The following is a 19,939-nucleotide window of genomic DNA, read 5'->3' on the forward strand; positions in this document are numbered from 1 at the left end:
CCTTGATGAGACCACACCTTGAGTATTGTGTGCAGTTTTAGTTGCCTTATCTGAGCAAGGATGTTCTTGTCATAGAGGGAGTGCAGCAAAGATTCATCAGACTGATGCCTGGAATGGGGTATGGAGAGAGATTGGGTCGATTAGGCTTATATTCGCCAGTTTAGAAGAATGAGGGGGGATCTCATTGAAACATATAAAATTCTAACAGGACTAGACAGACTAGATGCAGAAAGGATGTTCCTAATGGCGGGGGAGTCCAGAACCAGGGGTCACAGTCTAAAGACAAGGGATAAGCCATTTAGGACCGAGATGAGGAATTTCTTCACCCAGAGAGTGGTGAACCTGTGGAATTCTCTACCACAGAAGGCAGTTGAGGCCAATTCATTAAATATATTCAAGAAGGAGTTAAGATATATTTCTTAAGGCTAAAGGGATCAAGGGATATGGGGAGAAGGCAGGGACAAGGTACTGAATTTGGATGATCAGCCATGATCTCATTAAATGGCGGAGCAGGCTCAAGGGGCTGAATCTCCTGCTCCTATCTTCTATGTTTCTATGAAATTCTCCCTTTTTGTGAATCTGATTGCAGATTGGCAAATCAAGAGGTCAAACTTGCATAGCCTTCCCCTTTTCAATTACTAATTCTAATCAAAGGGCTGGAGTACAGCAAGATAGCACGCAACATGTTCAAGGCTACAGTTTCTGATTTGCAAGGGGGTTCATATTCCCTGGCTCCCTTTGCTGACAGTGAACCAACTGGGTTATTACAACACTCTAGAAGCTTTCTTGTTTGCCTATAAATTACCAGTTTATTCAATTGCCATTTTGTAATTTGAATTCACAATATCTGGGATAGTCCCATACTATAACCACTGATACTGTGTCTATGGAATTTAGAGAAATAGAGCACTAGAAAGTGGTAGTGTGTTTGAGGTGTTGGGATCAGGTAGAATGAGGGGGACTACATATATAAACTGAAAAAGCTGGTAGTGAGGTTGAATGATTGGCAGTTTTACTTTTCTCCAAGGATGATGGACCAGGATTCCGGAGTTGGTACTGAAGGCAGACTCTCAAGTCCGGTAAGGTGTTAGATGGGTTTCTGGAAAAAGAGGTGATTTGACATGAAAGGTATGACTAATTATTCTGGAAAATAATGTGTGGGAGCTTTCCTGATTTGACAGATCAAAGGAATTTTTGAGGGTTGTTGAATTGGCTACAGGTCTCTTGCCTCGCCGAGGAGGTAGGGGGAGGAGGAATAGCTATATTAGACAACAATTATGGGGCAAATGCTTATGTGCCTAATGGCCTTTTCCCACCTTGTGTGCATCTAAACCCTAATCTCAGAAGAACATCCACCTTGCATCAGTCAGCCATGTAAATTTTGAAGACACCTATTCAGTCTACTTTTCCTTCCACAACACTCTTCACTACAGTAGAATGATCTACTTCTGGTGCTCTCATTATTGCTCTTGAGCATGACACTAACCACCCTCAATCCTAGACTCCAGGAACTGGAGAGGTGCCATTTTACCCAGATTTGTCTTTTGGCTGATTTAAAGACTATTGTTCACTTTTTAATAAAATACAAGGACTAATCAAAAACACACACAATTATTCAAATAAAATTTTATTCAATCCATTAATGAACATCTCCATTTAAAACTTGTGGCAATGCATTCTGGAAAAGACTTGGCTTGGAGTTTCTACTCGCTCATGCTGTTTTTTTCCTGCACTGTTCCCCCAATAGCAGCGCAGGGGGCAGAATTTTAAGTGCAAATTGCATTCGGCACAAATAGTTTACACAATCTTTTGCGCTAGTTTTAAAAACATTGCGCTGGAAGAGCACAACTGGTCACAACCCCAGGGTGAATTAATCACTCGGGGGCTTCCACTAATTTTGCAGGCCTTCAACTTCAAGGAGACTACAAAAATTAAAAATATTTTGGGCGCAAGGACATTAGGTTTTGAATAATTTTATTTTAAATTTACAAAGATTGGGGTACAGTAGTCAGCTAACTAGAATAATTAGTTGTATTTTTTTTTGTTATTTTCAGTCATTTAAAATTGGGTTATTCTCAGCTGGTGGCTTGACACCTATTTAAAATGCTTATTTTTACGATCAACCAATTTTCAGCTGTATTAAATCAAACTTTACCAAGTTACCTTTCAAATATATCAATGAATATTTTTAAAGCCATTGGGCCTGAAATTGCGATCGGAGGCTTCCCGCAGGTGGATGTCTCCGACCTGTAAAAAACCTACGAATGTAACTGGTGGCCCGGGAGGTATGGAGGCTTGTGATCCAGGGCCTCTCTGGGTGCGCGCGGGCAGAGCCCCACGTATCCCAGGGGCGCGTGCGGTTCGCAAGTGCCCCTGGGATCACGTGGGCTGACCCAACCAATAAAAGAAGGAAATCCCCATTCATACTTATGGGAGGTATGTACGGAACTCTCAAAGTATGAATGGGGATCACTTAAATCACAAACATATGAAAAAAATTACATTTAAAATTAATTATAATGCCATTTAATTAAATATTTTAAATTACTTTTTTTGTTTTAACAGGGCTTATTGGACAGGGTTTTTAAATTTATAAATGAGTGATAACATTTTATTTTTCTATTTTTTAAAACTCTTATGCCTAGTAAAAGCAGGCCATACGCCTGCTTTTACTAGGCATAAGAATTTCACAGGCAGTCAGTGGGCAGAAGTTGGGCAAATAGCGCAACTCTCCACCCACACAGGCCCATCTCCGGGGGATGCAGAGGATCTGCCAAGAGGATTCTTGACAGATCGCAAGTTCCGGGTTTTCACGCATGCCTAAACCCGGAACTTGCGCACCTCATACGCACGGTGGGTGGGGGGGGTCGGGGGGGGTCATAAAATACTTCCCATTGTTTTAAAAGGCTGCCCAATTGCGCTGGTTCATGGCAGATTTTTCTTTCGATATGTAAATGAGTGAGCAGAAACTCGAAACCGGTGCAATTTATGCCAGAATTGCTGATTGCGCCCGAAGTGGAAACTCTATCCCAAGGAAATTAAATTATTGCAATGTGAAATCAGAAATATAATTAAAGATCAACACATTCATTGAGAATATACAGACATGAACAAAGTACAGGTCTGTCTGAAATGTTTTATACATTAAAGATAGTTCTAAACAACAGAACTGTTCAAAACAACATTTTTATTGCACTTCTAAAGAGCACTGCAAATACAGTAAAGTAAATAATAAAATATCCCTCACGATCAAGATTAAAGATACAGGGTGTGCAATATCAGATAGTGTAACTGTTAACCATATATTAAATACAATTATGAATGGCCAGATTTAACAATCAATCACTTTTTGTTCTATATAAACTGTCATTAACCAGTTTAATATACTCACTGCAGGGTGAGCCAAGATGTCAGTGGTCTGAATTAAATCAAGCATCCCCTTCACATCAGGGAGAAGAAAGTAGCTGGGGACTTAGTGAAAAGTTTCAGACCTCCACACAATACTTGATTCAGATATGTTCATGGTTATTCTTGAACCACACAGGACCATGAAAGAAAGTGAATGCTTGATGCCCCATCAGGGTGACACATATATTTAATAAATTAAAGAAACTCCAACTGACCATCTGTGCTTAATATAAACCTAGCTTGCTTGTAGCTGCCATTTACTTTTTACCATGATATTGAACCTGCAATATTTATAATGCCCCTGTTTAATTTTGCATATAATTCACACAAAAACAATTACTCTGAATTTTCACCTTTTATGTCGTAAAATTACAAGGCGACCCTAATACAGGAAACTTTGTGATATCCGGCACAGGCGGGACCGGCGTGTTGCCGATCTATCAAAACTGCCGGACATACAAAGTTAATGTTGAAGCATACGGAGGTTTTCATCTCCGTATCTGACAACAAACACTGTTGCTTAGCAACAGCTTCTAAAGAGCCGGCTGCAGCTGCAAGCGTCTCTAGCTGAAGCTGTTGCTATAGCTACAGACCTTGCAGTGCCTGACTGGGAAAAATAAAAGAACGAGAACTAAAAAAAACTTATAGAAAACGGCTCCTGATTTTTAACCGTTAGATCGAGTATTCCGGACATACAACCTCTGGATAAACCAAAGTTTCCTGTAGGTCAGTGGGTAAATGCACCATGTGGTTCTCAACCAGGAAAGTCTCAGGGTTTTCAGCCAGAGCAATATTGGCAGAACAATAACTGACCTCAATGTCAGAGGAAGGGGGAGGGGGGAAAGAAATCAGCCAGAGTGAACTGTACCTCATCTCAATCCTGTGAGCCCCAATGGAAAGCAAGAGGATGTTGAGTAAAAAAACAGGATTGAGCTGAACCGTGATCCTCCTCCTGAACTCGCATGAGGAATGGCCATTTGGGCAATGTAACAGAAGTCTGCAGCTGCCTCAAAAACTGTCACTTAATGTGAATCACCACTTTTGGCACTAGGGCAGAACATTGGGGAAAAGTCTCCACTGGGAAAATTATAGTAACAGAAATCACACTTTTTATATCTAGAATATGGTTTACCATATTATCCATGGTTCATAGAGAATTCCAGAAAAAAATTAGAGTTGCTGTCCTTGTGATTTTAGTTTTATGTTTGTTATTTTATTTCCTCCCAGTTTACTGTTCTGATCTTTGATACACTTTCTGCAGCTAAGCTACTGCATGTTTTGAGCCAGTTACTCAGCCATGCAACAAGGCCTGCAACAATCCTCCCCACCCCCCCAACCATTCACGAGGCGCTGACCATCGTGTACCTGCACTCGACGGGAAGAGATCTGAGCCTGTATCCCACCACTCAATGACACCATGTGCAGGTACGCCAACATGTACTTACCTAGTGTTACATTTTGTTATCGGTTAAGCACCAAGGCTTTGTGAAGAGTTTTACATAAACAGAGGATATTTTCTTTTACATAAAACCTGATTTTTAATCTTCAGTTTTTTAAAAAATATCCTAAACTAAAAAAAAATTGCTTTAAGAGATAACTGCTCGTCTCTTATTGACACAATTTTGAGGACATCAGAAATTTGGTAATTTAAATTCTTGTTTGAGAGCGAATTTAATATTGAATAAATACCACACTGCTGTTTAAATAGGGTGCAAGAGGCTTGGGAGCTGGGAGCGCCCTCTCTGTTGGGAACATTATGACCTGTGGGGAGCGAGAGCCTAAAGAGACAGACAAAGCAAATTCTTAACATGTGTTGTTTAATTCCATTTCTACTAAAATGTATTAAGATGGCTGGTGAAAAGAATTTTTTTTCCCGAATTGCAGTCTTTACTGTGTGTAAAAAATACATAATTTTTCTAGCATGAAAACATTACTAATGTTACCAGTAGAGTCGTCAAAGAATGCAAGAAGTCTAAAATGTTTTTTGTGTTTAAGACCTAGTTAAGATGGTTGTGCTCAGTGCCTCAATATGATTTGTCTTAAAGAAATTATACGTCCGTATCATATCCTAAAATGGGTCCCAGCCATTTCTCAACATCTTCTATTCTCATCTGCTTTCTGGCTGCATAATCGTCAACCTGTAAATCAACATCACATTCATATGAATTGCAAAACTCCAACAATTTATCACCAGTACATTAACAAATAAAGATAACTGACCTGCTTTAAATATTGATCTGCAAGTTCGGATAGGGCATGTTTGTATATTTACATATAAAAAAAAATTGCTTCATAATGTGAATCTGCATTAAGCATACATTTAGTGGTTTTTAAATGTAGAATCCAGGTTTTAAAAAATCCCTAATATACAACAGGGCAAATTTAAAGCACGTAAACTGTTGCATTTGTCAGACCGAACACAGTATTGCAAACATCAAGTTACACAAATGTTTACCTTTTTAAAAAAAAAAAAAAAATACCTGGTGAACTTCCTCAGGTGTAGCAATGCACTGGAAAGTACCTTTGTTTACAGGTGTGTTAAATGGGACAATAATGGTAAATGGGAGCTGGGTTAAAATTATATATTTTTTATATTCTTCCTCATTTTCTCTTCTGAAGACTGAGGTACAGTCCAGTGAGTGCCAGCCACCTCCTGGTAACTTACCCAAATGGCAGTTATTGATGTGTGAGCCTTGACAGGCTGTTCGGCTATGGAGGGCATCAAAACCAGGTTTGAACCTCAGCTGACCTTCACAAACACTCTCGCAGCAGGTATCTCGGGATAGGGACCAAGAATCAGAAGCTGGGTTGATCCCCCGCCCCTCCCTCACAACTCAGGTGCAGTTAAGTTAATTGTAGCATAACTACTCTGCCCTGACTGAGGTCAATAATTTAACACAGACTGGAGACGGAACCTGAGATTTTCCTGCTCTGCACGTCTCAACTACTCAAATGGTTCATTCAGGAGCTTGTAATAATCATGATAACTCAAGAATGGGATTCTTATGCTCTATAGCCATGTGTTTTACCTTTACTAAAAGATGTTGATTTTCCATGATTTTTTATTTTCAAAAACCTGAAACTTCTTCTCTCCCCATTTGTATGTGGTTTTCCCAATTCATTCACTTCTTCCCTCATCACTCACCAAGAGCAAAGTAATGACAGACAGTGTCCTGTCCTGTACTATCTGCTCTTTAGCTGGCTTTGCAGAAGTTCCCCAGATGACTCAACATTTTGTTCTCCCTCTGCGGCTCCTATTAGGGCAATTTATCTCAACGCTGCTCAGTGGCTGTCCCAGTCAGCTGGGATGACATTGGGAATGCACTAGAGGGAGAGAATTCAACCCCCAAAATCCACACTGCCCGATATCCTGTTGTTTTAAAGCACTGAAACCTTATTGCAAGCCATTGTCCGAGTCCAAAATCAGAAGACCCACTTAACACTTCAGTTAGGCTGACACTTTGATGCAGCGCTTAGAGAGTGCTGCATTGTCAGAACTGTTGTACTTTGGAGGAGACATTAAACAAAGACCCCGCTTCCCTGTTCAGATGGACGTTAAAGATCCCACGGTACGACTCAAAAGAAGAGCAGGGCCTTCTTAGTGTCCTGGACAGCATTCTCCACCCCCCCTAGCAACATCACCAAAAACAGATCAACTAGCCATTCATCGCTGCTTTTTGTGAGACTGCCTTGTGCATAAAATGCCTGCTGCTCTTGACTACATAAAAGTGGATTGCATTTCAAAGTAATTAATTGAATATGAAGTGCCTTAGGATGACCTCAGAGATGCAAATAAGGTGCTATATAAATACAAATCGTCTCTTTCATAGTAATGTCCATTACCGTTTAAACGAAAGGAAGAAAAGGGCTTGCATTTATTTATATAGCGCCTTTCATGACCAACGGATGTACCAAAGCGCTTTACAGCCAATTAACTACTTTTGAAATGTAATCACTGTTGTAATGTAGGGATGATGTGGAGATGCCGGTGTTGGACCGGGGTGGACAAATGTAGGAAGTCACACAACACTAGGTTATAGTCCAACAGCTTTATTTGAAATCACAAGCTTTCGGAGCGCTACTCCTTCGTCAGGAGCAGCGCTCCGAAAGCTTGTGATTTCAAATAAAGCTGTTGGACTATAACCTGGTGTTGTGTGACTTCCTACGTAATGTAGGGAAACGTGGCAGCCAATTTGCACACAGCAAGAACACACAAACAGCAATGAGATAATGGTCAGATAATCTATTTTAATGATGTCGGTTGCAGGATAAAGATTGGCAGGACACCAGGAGAATCCCCTGTTCTTCGAATGGTGCCATGGGATCTTTTATGTCCACCCCTAATGGGGAAGGCGAGGCCTTGGTTTAACGTCTCATCCGAAAGATGGCACCTGTGACAGTGCAGCACTCCCTCAGTACTGCATTAATGACACAGTCTGGAACATGTGTGCTCAAGTAGAAATGATTTAGGGGAAACCATTCCAAATTTTAGAGTGGAGGAGGTTTTGTTATATTTATATAACTTTTACAAACAGCCCCATAAAATTGAAGGAAATATTCCCAAATGTGTGAGCTTTGCCCACCATTTCCCCTAGATTAGGCAGATTTAGCCCATTAAATGCATTTCCTGGAACAGATTGTGACACAAATTAACAACCAACCTGTTCCTTCGTAATTTTACCAACTGCAAAATACATAGATTGTGGACTGGAAAAGTAAAGTCCGGAGACTGCAGCTGCTGGAGTCATAGCCAAGGATTCCGTCATTGCAATCCCTGTGCAGAAAATAAAGAAAAACCTTTTCAGCCTGATGTCCACAAGGAGAGAAAACTAAATATTTAACCTTCGCCATTTATTGAATTTAAAAATAAAAGCACACAAATTTTCTCATAATTTAAGAACATTACGGCATTGTTATCATTTAAGTGGGTCAGATAAACAAACAGGTTCAGATAAATATGGGCATTGCTGCAACTTCAACCAAAAGTTCAAATTGAGCAAGGAGAAATAAACACAGCTGGGAACATAATGGCTGCTCGTGGTTGAAACCCTCAATCAATTCCTACTGAACAACATATTAAATGAAGAGTCTCACAATTGATTACCTGTGCTCTCCTCAACATTGGCTAGTTTCCACATAGTTATTTTTTCAGTGTGATCGGGCTGGCTGGGGTAGCCTGGAGCGGGACGGATTCCCGCGTACTTGATTCTATGCATGTCGGCAGCACCCAGGCTCTCATTGGGGGAGTAGCCCCAAAATTCCTTACGGACTCGTGCATGCATCTCTTCAGCAAAGGCCTTCAAAATATGAAAATAAAGTTAAAAAATCTCCGGAACATATTTTACAGCATCCTAGGAAGCAATATGTCCGAGCAGCAAGTCCAACTGTTCATCTGGAATCGGTTAAATGGTCATTTCTCTGTGCCTTTCTCATATACAGCACTGAGCACCCTGACAATTCAGCAAAGCAACAAATTCTGATGCAGCACTTTGTTCTGCCATTTGACCCTTGACCGGTGTGTAATATGCATTTACACATCATTTATTGAATTCCCTACCTCCCAGGGCCAGTGAATTAACAAGAAAGAGCAAAACCAGTTTTCTAGGTACCTCCACCCCAAGTTTTCTCCAATTTCTAGGCCCTCTCGTCATGCACCTCCCATGGTCAAAAGGTTAGGTCTATGGCTGCACACCATTGAAGATACGCCTTTCAATTTTCTTCTTCCTATTCAGGAAAACATGTGGGCCTAGAAATTCAGTGCCCTTAGCACCGATTTTGCGGCGCTAGAGGGCCTAGCGCTGCAATTGGCGCCGGTTCCTAAATTGCCTGGGGCCCTTCTGCGGCGGTAGACCGGTAGCGCTGCGCCGGCACCGATGACGTCATCGGTGTGCGCAGCGTCCCGGCTGCCGTGGTAACCCGGCCCCAAGCCGAAATTCAGTTGCGGCCGCCTCGCCAGTGGCAGCCGCAACTAAGACTCCGGCAAACGAGTGTTGCCGGAGTCTGCGCCGGCGCTTTGAGGAGGCGCGACGGCCGGCTGCTTTCCCGCCGGCCGCCTGCCCGCAGCTCCCTCCCCGGACTTCCCCCCCCCCCCCCCCCCCCCGGAACAGATGCAAGCCCGGCACTTGTCCGAGGTGCCGGGCTTATTTTTGCAGAGATTTGCGCGGGCCGCGGCCGGGTGCAGGCAGCTCCTCCTTAACGGAAGGAGGAGGCCTGCACTTCCCGAGCCTGCCGCACCGGGCGCCGCAGCGCCGGAATAGCGCCACAATGCGGCGCGTTGCGCCAGTTTTCAGGCGCTAAAACCCTTCAGTAGCGCCGGCAGCCGTTTGGGTGCGGCGCTACTGAATTTTTGGCGCGCGCAAAGGGACTTAGCGCCGGCGCTAACTTCCGGCGCTAAAGCCCTGGCGCAGCGCAAACTCAATTTCTAGGCTGTGGTCTCTACTTGGCACATCCCTGCAAGGAGCGTGGCTGAGATTCAGCTAATTATGATAAAAGAGAGCACTCTGCACCATCACAATGTTGTATGGATTAGCTTTGAAATATGCAGAAAAACAATCAGGGTCAGATTGGGCAGTGCAGTAGTTTTGCACACTGTCCTTTCACATCTTGTACCCGAGTTTGATTCCAGCCCAAGCCAATGGAATTAAACTCTCCTCTCTTGGATATTTGTTGAGAATTCTTCAAGAAATGGGTTTGGAAAGTCTTGAAATCCAAAACTGTAACTAGTATTAATGTCCATTACTCAACATGTACTTGGGATGTATTAAGTGTTTTGAGGCATCTCTGAAACACTGCAGGAACTCCTCCAGTCTCGGGAAGAAAGATCATTGGAGTAGGAGAGATTTCAATTTTTGTAAACTATCTGGTCCCGATGGGTGTGCTGATTATTTTAATACGGTCATGCTGTAACTTACAAATCTTTCTTTCTAAAGGGGCACGGTTTTCATTAAGAACTGTCTTGTGATTTTTGTCACAATGGTGTTCGTTGTGCACAAGTTTTTTAACAACACATTTCAAAATGACTTAGTGTATCATGTGACAGCAACTAAAAAGACTTTGCCGAATGATTTTCATGAAAGAGCATTTTGTTTAAAAGAAAGTTAGATTTTCCCCATACATTTCCTGTTGATTTTGGGCTATTCTGTACAATATCGCCATACACGTTACTCTGCAATTTCTTACTAAATCGCTGAAAAACTAACTTGAAATGTAGTTGAATTTTAATTTATGGTTTATGGTTTTGAAGGGCATAATGGAGTGGTGGTTTGTTCAGAATAATCCACTCATGTTACATAGTAAGTTTCAGTTAGGAGAAGACCTTCGATCCATTTAGCCCACCAATCCAGAGTATTCCCTTAGTGCTTTTCTAATAACCCTGAATCCCATTTGTTTAGAAGAACAAGTCTAGTGTATTTTTGAAACCCATTCGGTTTTTTTTGTTCCAGCACCCATGCCAATAATCTGTTCCCCATACATACCAAACTTTTGGTTTAAAAAAGTTTCTTCTGCATTTCCTATGTCATTTTATTGTCTTTAATTTGTAAATATGCCCCTTTGTGCTTAAATTCTGCACGGCAATAAACACGGCAGAAATTCTCCGAGATATAATTTGTCCAAACCTTTCTTAATTTTAAATGCTTCCATCATACCCTCTCTCAGCCTTCTCTTTCTAAGTTCTGGGATCAAATGTAGCCCTTCTCTGCAGCCCCTCCAATAACAGAATATCCTTTTTGAAATAGGGAGACCAAAAGTGCACGCAACACCCCAGATGTCGTCTCACCAGTGGAAAATAAAGAGTTTTAAAATGACCTCTCTGGATTTATATGTTATACCCCTTGCTAGGTTCTGGCTGTAATAATGTTGTATAAACCACTTGTCCTCGATTCCCTACATACAATGAAATAATAAATACTGGTATATAGTTGCCCAGTGTGGTAAAGTTGAGGATAAGCAGTTTGTTTAAAGTAGTCTAGCTATCTCCTACTTCAGCCTATTCTATACCCAGTAATGGACATTATTGCTCAAAAATAGCAGCAGACAACGCTAACCATCAAAGAGAGGTTTACTTTTGTGGGACAAAAAAACACTAGTTATTTTGACACCCTACAGTATAGAGTAAGTTAAACTATTTATGCAATTAGAGATCCTCTTCCTGTGCTGCACAAATTCAGGTAATACCCATGCCTGTATCCATCCTTAGTGTAATTTCTCTTACTCTTAGAGCCTGGACAATGAGCTAGGATCAAACCTAACATGGAAAACTTGAAAGTTAGGTCACATCTATTTTTAAAGTGGGAAGATAGCCAACTTTGATTGTTCAGGTGACAACACAACTATCAAATACAAATATCCAATATGGAAATCTTAGTAGTTTTCATTAAGCCACTTGTAAACGAGACTGTTAATTCTAGTTAAGTATTATGGTTATTCAAAGATCAGCCTCACTTCAGCCAGTCTGTCTGCCAAGGCTTTAACCATTATGCTGCTGTAGTCATCGCCCTCCTCCTCGAACTGCTTGCTCAGCAACTCAGCACCAAAGCACGCCACTGCAAACATGCCGATGTAATCTGGCACGCCAGAGTCGCTGGGTGCTATGAAGTCGGAGATACAGCAGTACTTTTCCGTACTAATGGAGTCCTTTTCCGCCTGGAAAACACGAAAGTTGGAACAAATTGCATTTATTGGCAACCTGGCGTACAAAAATCATGCCGATGGCCCACAGAAATATTTCACTACAAGGAAGAGAACGGTCACATCATCAACAATTGTCACACTGGATGAAATAATGATTTACACAGCACACAGGATGCACTGAAAACTATGCATGCACCCACTGTAAATGCAAAACTACTGGGAGCATTGTGATGCAGGCAACACAACATTCATTCAATGCCCCCCATCCCTTTATTAATGCCAGAAAAACATTTGTGATTCATCATTTGCACTTGCAAACGTTCAGATGTTTGCTAATTGCCTCACTCTAAGTTTCCTTTTCTGCTATGAAATCAAAGAGGTGCTGGTACACCTGTATAGGTTCACCCCCTCAACTCTCCCGTTCATACTGGAAGAGGCTCCAAGCAGAAGAATCTGTCCTCATTACAGGTGCCCCCTGACTGTACGCTTACTTGCCACCTAATTACCAATAAAGAAAACCATCAATATGTAACGAGAGCCCACTGTCACCCACTCCCAGCAGCTAATGTCTGAGCTACGCTGCCTGGTGTGGGGAGAAATCTGTTGGATGCCTGCCCTTCCTTCCGCCCCCACCCCCAGGAAATGGAGCTTGACCTGGGGCAGCCCACACAGAAGTAAACTTCCACTGGTCAGGCAAAAGACAATTGTTGCAGAGAGCAAGACAGACACTTATGCCATTACTAGGTTTTAAAAATCCAAATATATTCTAACCTTGAATAGAATGTTAGCCTCAAATTATAGACTTAACGTTTCAAAAGCAGAAAACAACCCCACATGATTAATTTTTTGCTGCCAATTTTCTCACCTCTGAAAGGCGTGCACTCTTGCTGGGATATGGGTGCCCTCCAATACCACATCCAAATGCGGTTAATAATTTGAGAGTCTAAACAGTGCGTGCCGACAGACTATTCAACTGTGGAGGGCAGCACAACTGAGGCCAATCATGTCCTCGCGTGTTTTGTTTCCAGCAGGTATCACTAGCCAGTGATCAGGTGGGGACCACTGCTGGTCTGTCCCTTCCCTAACCAGTGACCTAACACCCCAGCAGAGATCAGCTAATACAGCACAGGTGAGGGATCATATCCAAGACTTACCTGGTCTGCATGTCTCAGTACCCCACTGGGGAGTGCATTTACCAATCGAGAAACTGGAGGAGCCAAGTCTTTTTAACTGACAAGAAAAAGTCGTACCTGTTGCCGTAAACCATGAAACTTAGCCACTGGTTCACCAGTGTGGGGGAAAATATCCTCTGCAAACAAGTGTATGTCATCGCCAACACTTTGCGCTGGCCAGAAGCCTATAATTCCTCTGGCCTTCAACCTCTTCTCTTCAATCAGTGTGTTCAGCATATTCTGCGCATCTTGAAAAACCTTCTTGGCTTCTTCACCTACAGGTTGATTAACAGGTTATACCTATTATGAGGGGAGGGTGTTGAGGTAGGGTATGATTTAGACAGCACATTCTCCGGCCAGTGCGTGGCGACTTTTGGCCTATACTTGAGACTGCTCGATGTGGCCAGTGGACGCAACAACAAAAAAAGGAATGCTACTTTTCATGTTATTTACAAAGATTAGGGTAGCATGGCCTTCAAATTGTCCAATTCGGTTGATGGGCATCTTAACCACACCACCATAAAATAGTATTGACAGCTTATGGTGAAGAAAATAGCAGAATGCAACTTTAATACGAAGCCTTAATTAATTTGGAAGAGCAATTTTATCGGCACTAACCAACAGTCTTGTCTTTAAAGATTTTGGGAAATCCTCGATTTGGGTATTTTCCCTTTAGCTGCCAAACATCAAAGAAAGGTTTCCAATCAATGTAGCTCATCAGTCTCTGCAGATCATAATCTTTAAAGGATTGGGTGCCAATGAACGTCGGCTTCACTGCAAAAGAATGACATTATTCTGATCACTTTAAAAGTGCATCGAACAGAAACAACGGTGTTTGATTTTTTTTTTTAAATCAATCATTTTTCTCCATAGATTAATAATTGTTCTCCCTGATCATTCAACACCACAGTAGCTGGTACAGTCAAACACATTTATCCAGTTTATTTATAGTAAGCCACCACAAATCCATCATGTCTGTATAACCGTATTAAAAGTGCACGACACCCTTGTTTTATACACGCAATACATCTTCCAACAGTGAGAGAGAGGATGCCAGATTCTTTGTGAATACCCAGACAGCTTCCAATCTTGGCTTTGGTCATGGGAGGGGAGGGGCAGGAAGAGGGAATAGCAAAGGAGAAGTTAGAGAAATGCAGCTTTTTACCATTGAGGGGGGAGGGAAAATCCAAATCAGTATGCTTTCACACCTCTCACTAAAGGGGGACTGGCAAAGGAGTGCCATATCTCAAATTGGATAATTGTGCACTGGAATCAAAACGAGGAGTCAATGAAAAAAGGCAACAAAAAAAAAATTGAGGGGAAAAAAAGTTCTGATGCACAAAATGAATAACAATATTTAAGGCAGTCAGGTAAGGAAGTGAGATAGAGCAAGAGGCAACAGCAGTGACTAGTGAGAACTTCGAAAACCAATACATTTTTATTTGCATTGCTCACACAGCCCAAATTCCACCAAATTCTTTTAATAGACAAGTTCTTTGAAATTATAGACAGTGATGCACAAAGCAGGGGCAATTTTAGTGTGTAATTTTCTTCCTTTTCCCTGCACTACACCTGCTGATGCCCGAGATTTCCTGCTCCCATACCCCACTCCCAGTAGTGCTGGTCTGTAATTGGCTACTACTCATCGCCCAAGTGTGTCCCAGAGCGACTCTTCCACTGATTTCTCCTGCCTCTTGGTGGGGTATCTCTGGGCTCCTACGTGGTGCCTTTCACGGACAGTGCCGATGAGAATACACATGTAGAATCGCACCTTTTTTTAAAAAAAATTCGTTCACGGGATCTGGGAGTCGCTGGCAAGGCCAACATTTATTGTCCATCCCCAATTGTCCCCGAGAAGATGGCGGCGAGCCGCTTTTTTGAACCACTGCAGTCCACGACACCTCTTTGTAGCGGTTCAGTACAACTGAGTGGCTTGCACGGTCACCATTTCGGATACTAGCTTTTCATTCCAGGTTTATTTAATTAACTGAATTTAAATTCCCCAGCTGCCGTGGTGGGATTTGAACTTGCGTCTCCAGATCATTAGTCCAGGCCTCTGGATTGCTAGTCCAGTAACATAACCACTACGCTACCGTACATGCAATAACGTATTAGATAACTGACAAACTGCACCACCAAAAATCCCAATGTTTATTCTAATAACTGGAGAGTTACACAAAGCATTTACCCTAAACATCTGGCACCAACAACTCTGCCTGTTCCTCTCCCACTGGGCCCAAATTAACTGAGCCTGGTGAGAGAAGTCTTCCCTTAGAAACTTTGATTCTCATTATTAGCCTGATATTTTAACTTTAGGAATCTATGTATTGTATTGCATCTTACTGCAGGCTCCCACCCTCCATGGTAACATTACTTCCATTTTTGAAACATCCAGATCATTTTGGCAGCAGTAATAATATCTCAAGCATATAGTAGCAATGAAACAGTTATCTGAGTGAGAAACACTGTGCTGGGAGTTATTAGCTCTTCTCTTGCAAAGGGACTAACCCTCTGAATCATAATGGTGAACTACTCATCAAGCTGCCCCATACAGTGGTGCACACGTTTGCACTCGTGATTCTACCCATAAAGACAAAGCTCAGAATGAGAACAGAACACTTGGATCATCAGGCCCATTCATTTCATGCAGAACACCTCAAATCATGGACGCACCACCACTTCCCCATGTAAATCTCTGCATTCTCTTCCAAACCCCTATGTGGATCAAACAGATCTATTACAATCTCTATATTCCTCAGTCCTCCTTCTGGTTAGGCAATTTTACATTCTCAAGAGGGAGAAGTGCTGGTTGCAGGTACTTCCTCCAGTGAAAAAAAAGGAAGGAAAGTATATTAGAAAAAAGAAAACGTAGGACTAAGATAATCTGGGAGATATCTGCAGGTTTCCTCGTGGTACACTCCTAGAAATAAGGTCTTGTGTCGCTCCTTTGATGCAAGATGAACAAAACAAACATAAAAGAAAAATATACATTAAAAAAGAAAACTTTAATTTCTACAGTAGTGACTCAAATCTGCCGGTGACGAGGAGAATGTTATTCGGTGGATAAATTCTGTGGCTACTGACCTGGTTTAGGATGGGAGAGCCAGTCTATGTGAAATCCTCTGTTCCTGGCTTGCCCCAACGTTAAATATTTTCTGTCCTGCAAACGGTAAGATTTCTGATCAGCGAACAGACAGACCTGTGACACTCACCAAATGTATCCGATCTCCTACTCGGCAATAATTGCAAAGAGATCAGAATGGTCAAAACTTGTTACAAACATAAGAATGTAAGAATGGGGCGAGAAAAGGCTAATTGGTCCATTAGCTCACTCCTTCCTCAGACCATGTGTAATTGCTCTAACATGGACTCACCCTCAGCCATTTAACCTCCCGAGGGAAAGTATCTCATAAATACTTGTTTATCCCCCAAACCAAACTCCAAAGTATTTATCCATCCTCATATCTCTACTATTCAATCCGGACCTATTCGCATTCACAGAAAATACCCTTCGTCTCTTTCCCTCCCCTCAGAAAAAGAGGAACCATTATGTCCCCTTAAGTATTTGATGTACAAATTAATTTCTAAACTGACCATTAAAAAGTCATAATAATCCTGTCGAATCTCTTCATATTCTTCAGTTATTTCCTCAAAGTAATCATCTTTCAGGTCATCATCTAAAAGTTGAGAGCACTGCAATTTAAAGAACAAGAGATTAATGACACACTGCAAGCTAAGAAGTGTTGAAACACTATGTTCAGTGCAGTATAAAAGTGACTGTACGTGATACAAGTTGAGAGACAGTAAAATTATATTTTACAAGTCAATGGAAAAGATAGTTTTCAAAACATCCAAAGTTCTGCTGCCCACATCCTGTCTCGCACTTAAGACATTTCACTACATTAAAGTTGTTAGATAATTATGGGACTTACTATCCAAGCGGGAAGCAAAAGGATCTGTGTTGATGTAACAAGTATTAGTGAGTGAAAGGGGCAGTGTTTGTGTAATAGTGAGTTTAATAGCGGGAGGTGAAAGGGGCAGTGTTTGTGTAATAGTGAGTTTAATAGTGGGAGGTGAAAGGGGCAGTGTTTGTGTAATAGTGAGTTTAGAAGCAGGAGGTGAAAGGGGCAGTGTTTGTGTAATAGTGAGTTTAGAAGCAGGAGGTGAAAGGGGCAGTGTTTGTGTAATAGAGAGTTTAGTAGTGGGAGGTGAAAGGGGCAGTGTTTGTGTAATAGTGAGTTTAGAAGCGGGAGGTGAAAGGGGCAGTGTTTGTGTAATAGTGAGTTTAATAGCGGGAGGTGAAAGGGGCAGTGTTTGTGTAATAGTGAGTTTAGAAGCGGGAGGTGAAAGGGGCAGTGTTTGTGTAATAGTGAGTTTAGAAGCGGGAGGTGAAAGGGGCAGTGTTTGTGTAATAGTGAGTTTAGTAGCGGGAGGTGAAAGGGGCAGTGTTTGTGTAATAGTGAGTTTAATAGCGGGAGGTGAAAGGGGCAGTGTTTGTGTAATAGTGAGTTTAGAAGCGGGAGGTGAAAGGGGCAGTGTTTGTGTAATAGTGAGTTTAGTAGCAGGAGGTGAAAGGGGCAGTGTTTGTGTAATAGTGAGTTTAGAAGCGGGAGGTGAAAGGGGCAGTGTTTGTGTAATAGTGAGTTTAGAAGCGGGAGGTGAAAGGGGCAGTGTTTGTGTAATAGTGAGTTTAGAAGCGGGAGGTGAAAGGGGCAGTGTTTGTGTAATAGTGAGTTTAGAAGCGGGAGGTGAAAGGGGCAGTGTTTGTGTAATAGTGAGTTTAGAAGCGGGAGGTGAAAGGGGCAGTGTTTGTGTAATAGTGAGTTTAGAAGCGGGAGGTGAAAGGGGCAGTGTTTATGTAATAGTGAGTTTAGTAGCGGGAGGTGAAAGGGGCAGTGTTTGTGTAATAGTGAGTTTAGTAGCGGGAGGTGAAAGGGGCAGTGTTTGTGTAATAGTGAGTTTAGTAGCGGGAGGTGAAAGGGGCAGTGTTTGTGTAATAGTGAGTTTAATAGCGGGAGGTGAAAGGGGCAGTGTTTGTGTAATAGTGAGTTTAGAAGCGGGAGGTGAAAGGGGCAGTGTTTATGTAATAGTGAGTTTAGAAGCGGGAGGTGAAAGGGGCAGTGTTTGTGTGATAGTGAGTTTAATAGCGGGAGGTGAAAGGGGCAGTGTTTGTGTAAGTGAGTTTAGAAGCAGGAGGTGAAAGGGGCAGTGTTTGTGTAATAGTGAGTTTAGAAGCGGGAGGTGAAAGGGGCAGTGTTTGTGTAATAGTGAGTTTAGAAGCGGGAGGTGAAAGGGGCAGTGTTTGTGTAATAGTGAGTTTAGTAGCGGGAGGTGAAAGGGGCAGTGTTTGTGTAATAGTGAGTTTAATAGCGGGAGGTGAAAGGGGCAGTGTTTATGTAATAGTGAGTTTAGAAGCGGGAGGTGAAAGGGGCAGTGTTTGTGTAATAGCGAGTTTAATAGCGGGAGGTGAAAGGGGCAGTGTTTGTGTAATAGTGAGTTTAGAAGCAGGAGGTGAAAGGGGCAGTGTTTGTGTAATAGTGAGTTTAGAAGCGGGAGGTGAAAGGGGCAGTGTTTGTGTAATAGTGAGTTTAGAAGCGGGAGGTGAAAGGGGCAGTGTTTGTGTGATAGTGAGTCTATTAGCGGGAGGTGAAAGGGGCAGTGTTTGTGTAATAGTGAGTTTAGAAGCGGGAGGTGAAAGGGGCAGTGTTTGTGTAATAGTGAGTTTAATAGCGGGAGGTGAAAGGGGCAGTGTTTATGTAATAGTGAGTTTAGAAGCGGGAGGTGAAAGGGGCAGTGTTTATGTAATAGTGAGTTTAGAAGCAGGAGGTGAAAGGGGCAGTGTTTGTGTAATAGCGAGTTTAGAAGCGGGAGGTGAAAGGGGCAGTGTTTGTGTAATAGTGAGTTTAATAGCGGGAGGTGAAAGGGGCAGTGTTTGTGTAATAGTGAGTTTAATAATGGGAGGTGAAAGGGGCAGTGTTTGTGTAATAGTGAGTTTAGAAGCGGGAGGTGAAAGGGGCAGTGTTTGTGTAATAGTGAGTTTAGAAGCGGGAGGTGAAAGGGGCGGTGTTTGTGTAATAGTGAGTTTAGAAGCGGGAGGTGAAAGGGGCAGTGTTTGTGTGATAGTGAGTTTAGAAGCGGGAGGTGAAAGGGGCAGTGTTTGTGTAATAGTGAGTTTAATAGCGGGAGGTGAAAGGGGCAGTGTTTGTGTAATAGTGAGTTTAGAAGCGGGAGGTGAAAGGGGCAGTGTTTGTGTAATAGTGAGTTTAGAAGCGGGAGGTGAAAGGGGCAGTGTTTGTGTAATAGTGAGTTTAGAAGCGGGAGGTGAAAGGGGCAGTGTTTGTGTAATAGTGAGTTTAGAAGCGGGAGGTGAAAGGGGCAGTGTTTGTGTAATAGTGAGTTTAGAAGCGGGAGGTGAAAGGGGCAGTGTTTGTGTAATAGTGAGTTTAGAAGCGGGAGGTGAACCACAAGGACTCCTCCAGTGATTCACGGAGAAGGCCCATCACCACTTGCTCAGGGCAACTAGGGATGTCATAAGTCCATGATTTGCATAATCAAGAGGTCTCCTGCCTTAAACAGCCAGGTGCTCTGGGTGCCCATTCAAAATGGCGGTGGCCGGAGCGTGGCATTACCTGAACGGCAAGTCTAATGATGTTATTTTGAGGCCATCACCACCCCATTAATGCAATTTTTCCCCAATTAAAATACTAAACATAGGCCGATTTTAATAG

The 19,939-nt window shown here is 42.3% G+C and overlaps 1 protein-coding gene across 1 annotated transcript in view; it reads right to left on the bottom strand.

Annotated features, from left to right (window-relative positions):
* Nucleotides 1-1,611: 1,611 nt before the first annotated feature.
* mtr (5-methyltetrahydrofolate-homocysteine methyltransferase) overlaps nt 1,612-19,939 on the bottom strand; it is a 93,414-nt gene continuing 75,086 nt past the window's right edge. Inside the window, exons 26-33 of the mRNA XM_085980207.1 lie at nt 16,806-16,904; nt 16,296-16,371; nt 13,830-13,985; nt 13,290-13,486; nt 11,851-12,051; nt 8,513-8,705; nt 8,070-8,182; nt 1,612-5,546 (exon numbers count right to left, since the gene is read on the bottom strand). Coding sequence (XP_085836333.1) covers nt 5,457-5,546; nt 8,070-8,182; nt 8,513-8,705; nt 11,851-12,051; nt 13,290-13,486; nt 13,830-13,985; nt 16,296-16,371; nt 16,806-16,904 — 1,125 coding nt within the window. The 3' untranslated portion in view covers nt 1,612-5,456. The remainder of the gene's footprint in view (nt 5,547-8,069; nt 8,183-8,512; nt 8,706-11,850; nt 12,052-13,289; nt 13,487-13,829; nt 13,986-16,295; nt 16,372-16,805; nt 16,905-19,939) is intronic.

Source organism: Somniosus microcephalus, chromosome 3, assembly GCF_052327205.1.
Source record: "Somniosus microcephalus isolate GS21.2 chromosome 3, FLI_Smic_1.0, whole genome shotgun sequence".
Lineage (NCBI taxonomy): Eukaryota > Metazoa > Chordata > Chondrichthyes > Squaliformes > Somniosidae > Somniosus > Somniosus microcephalus.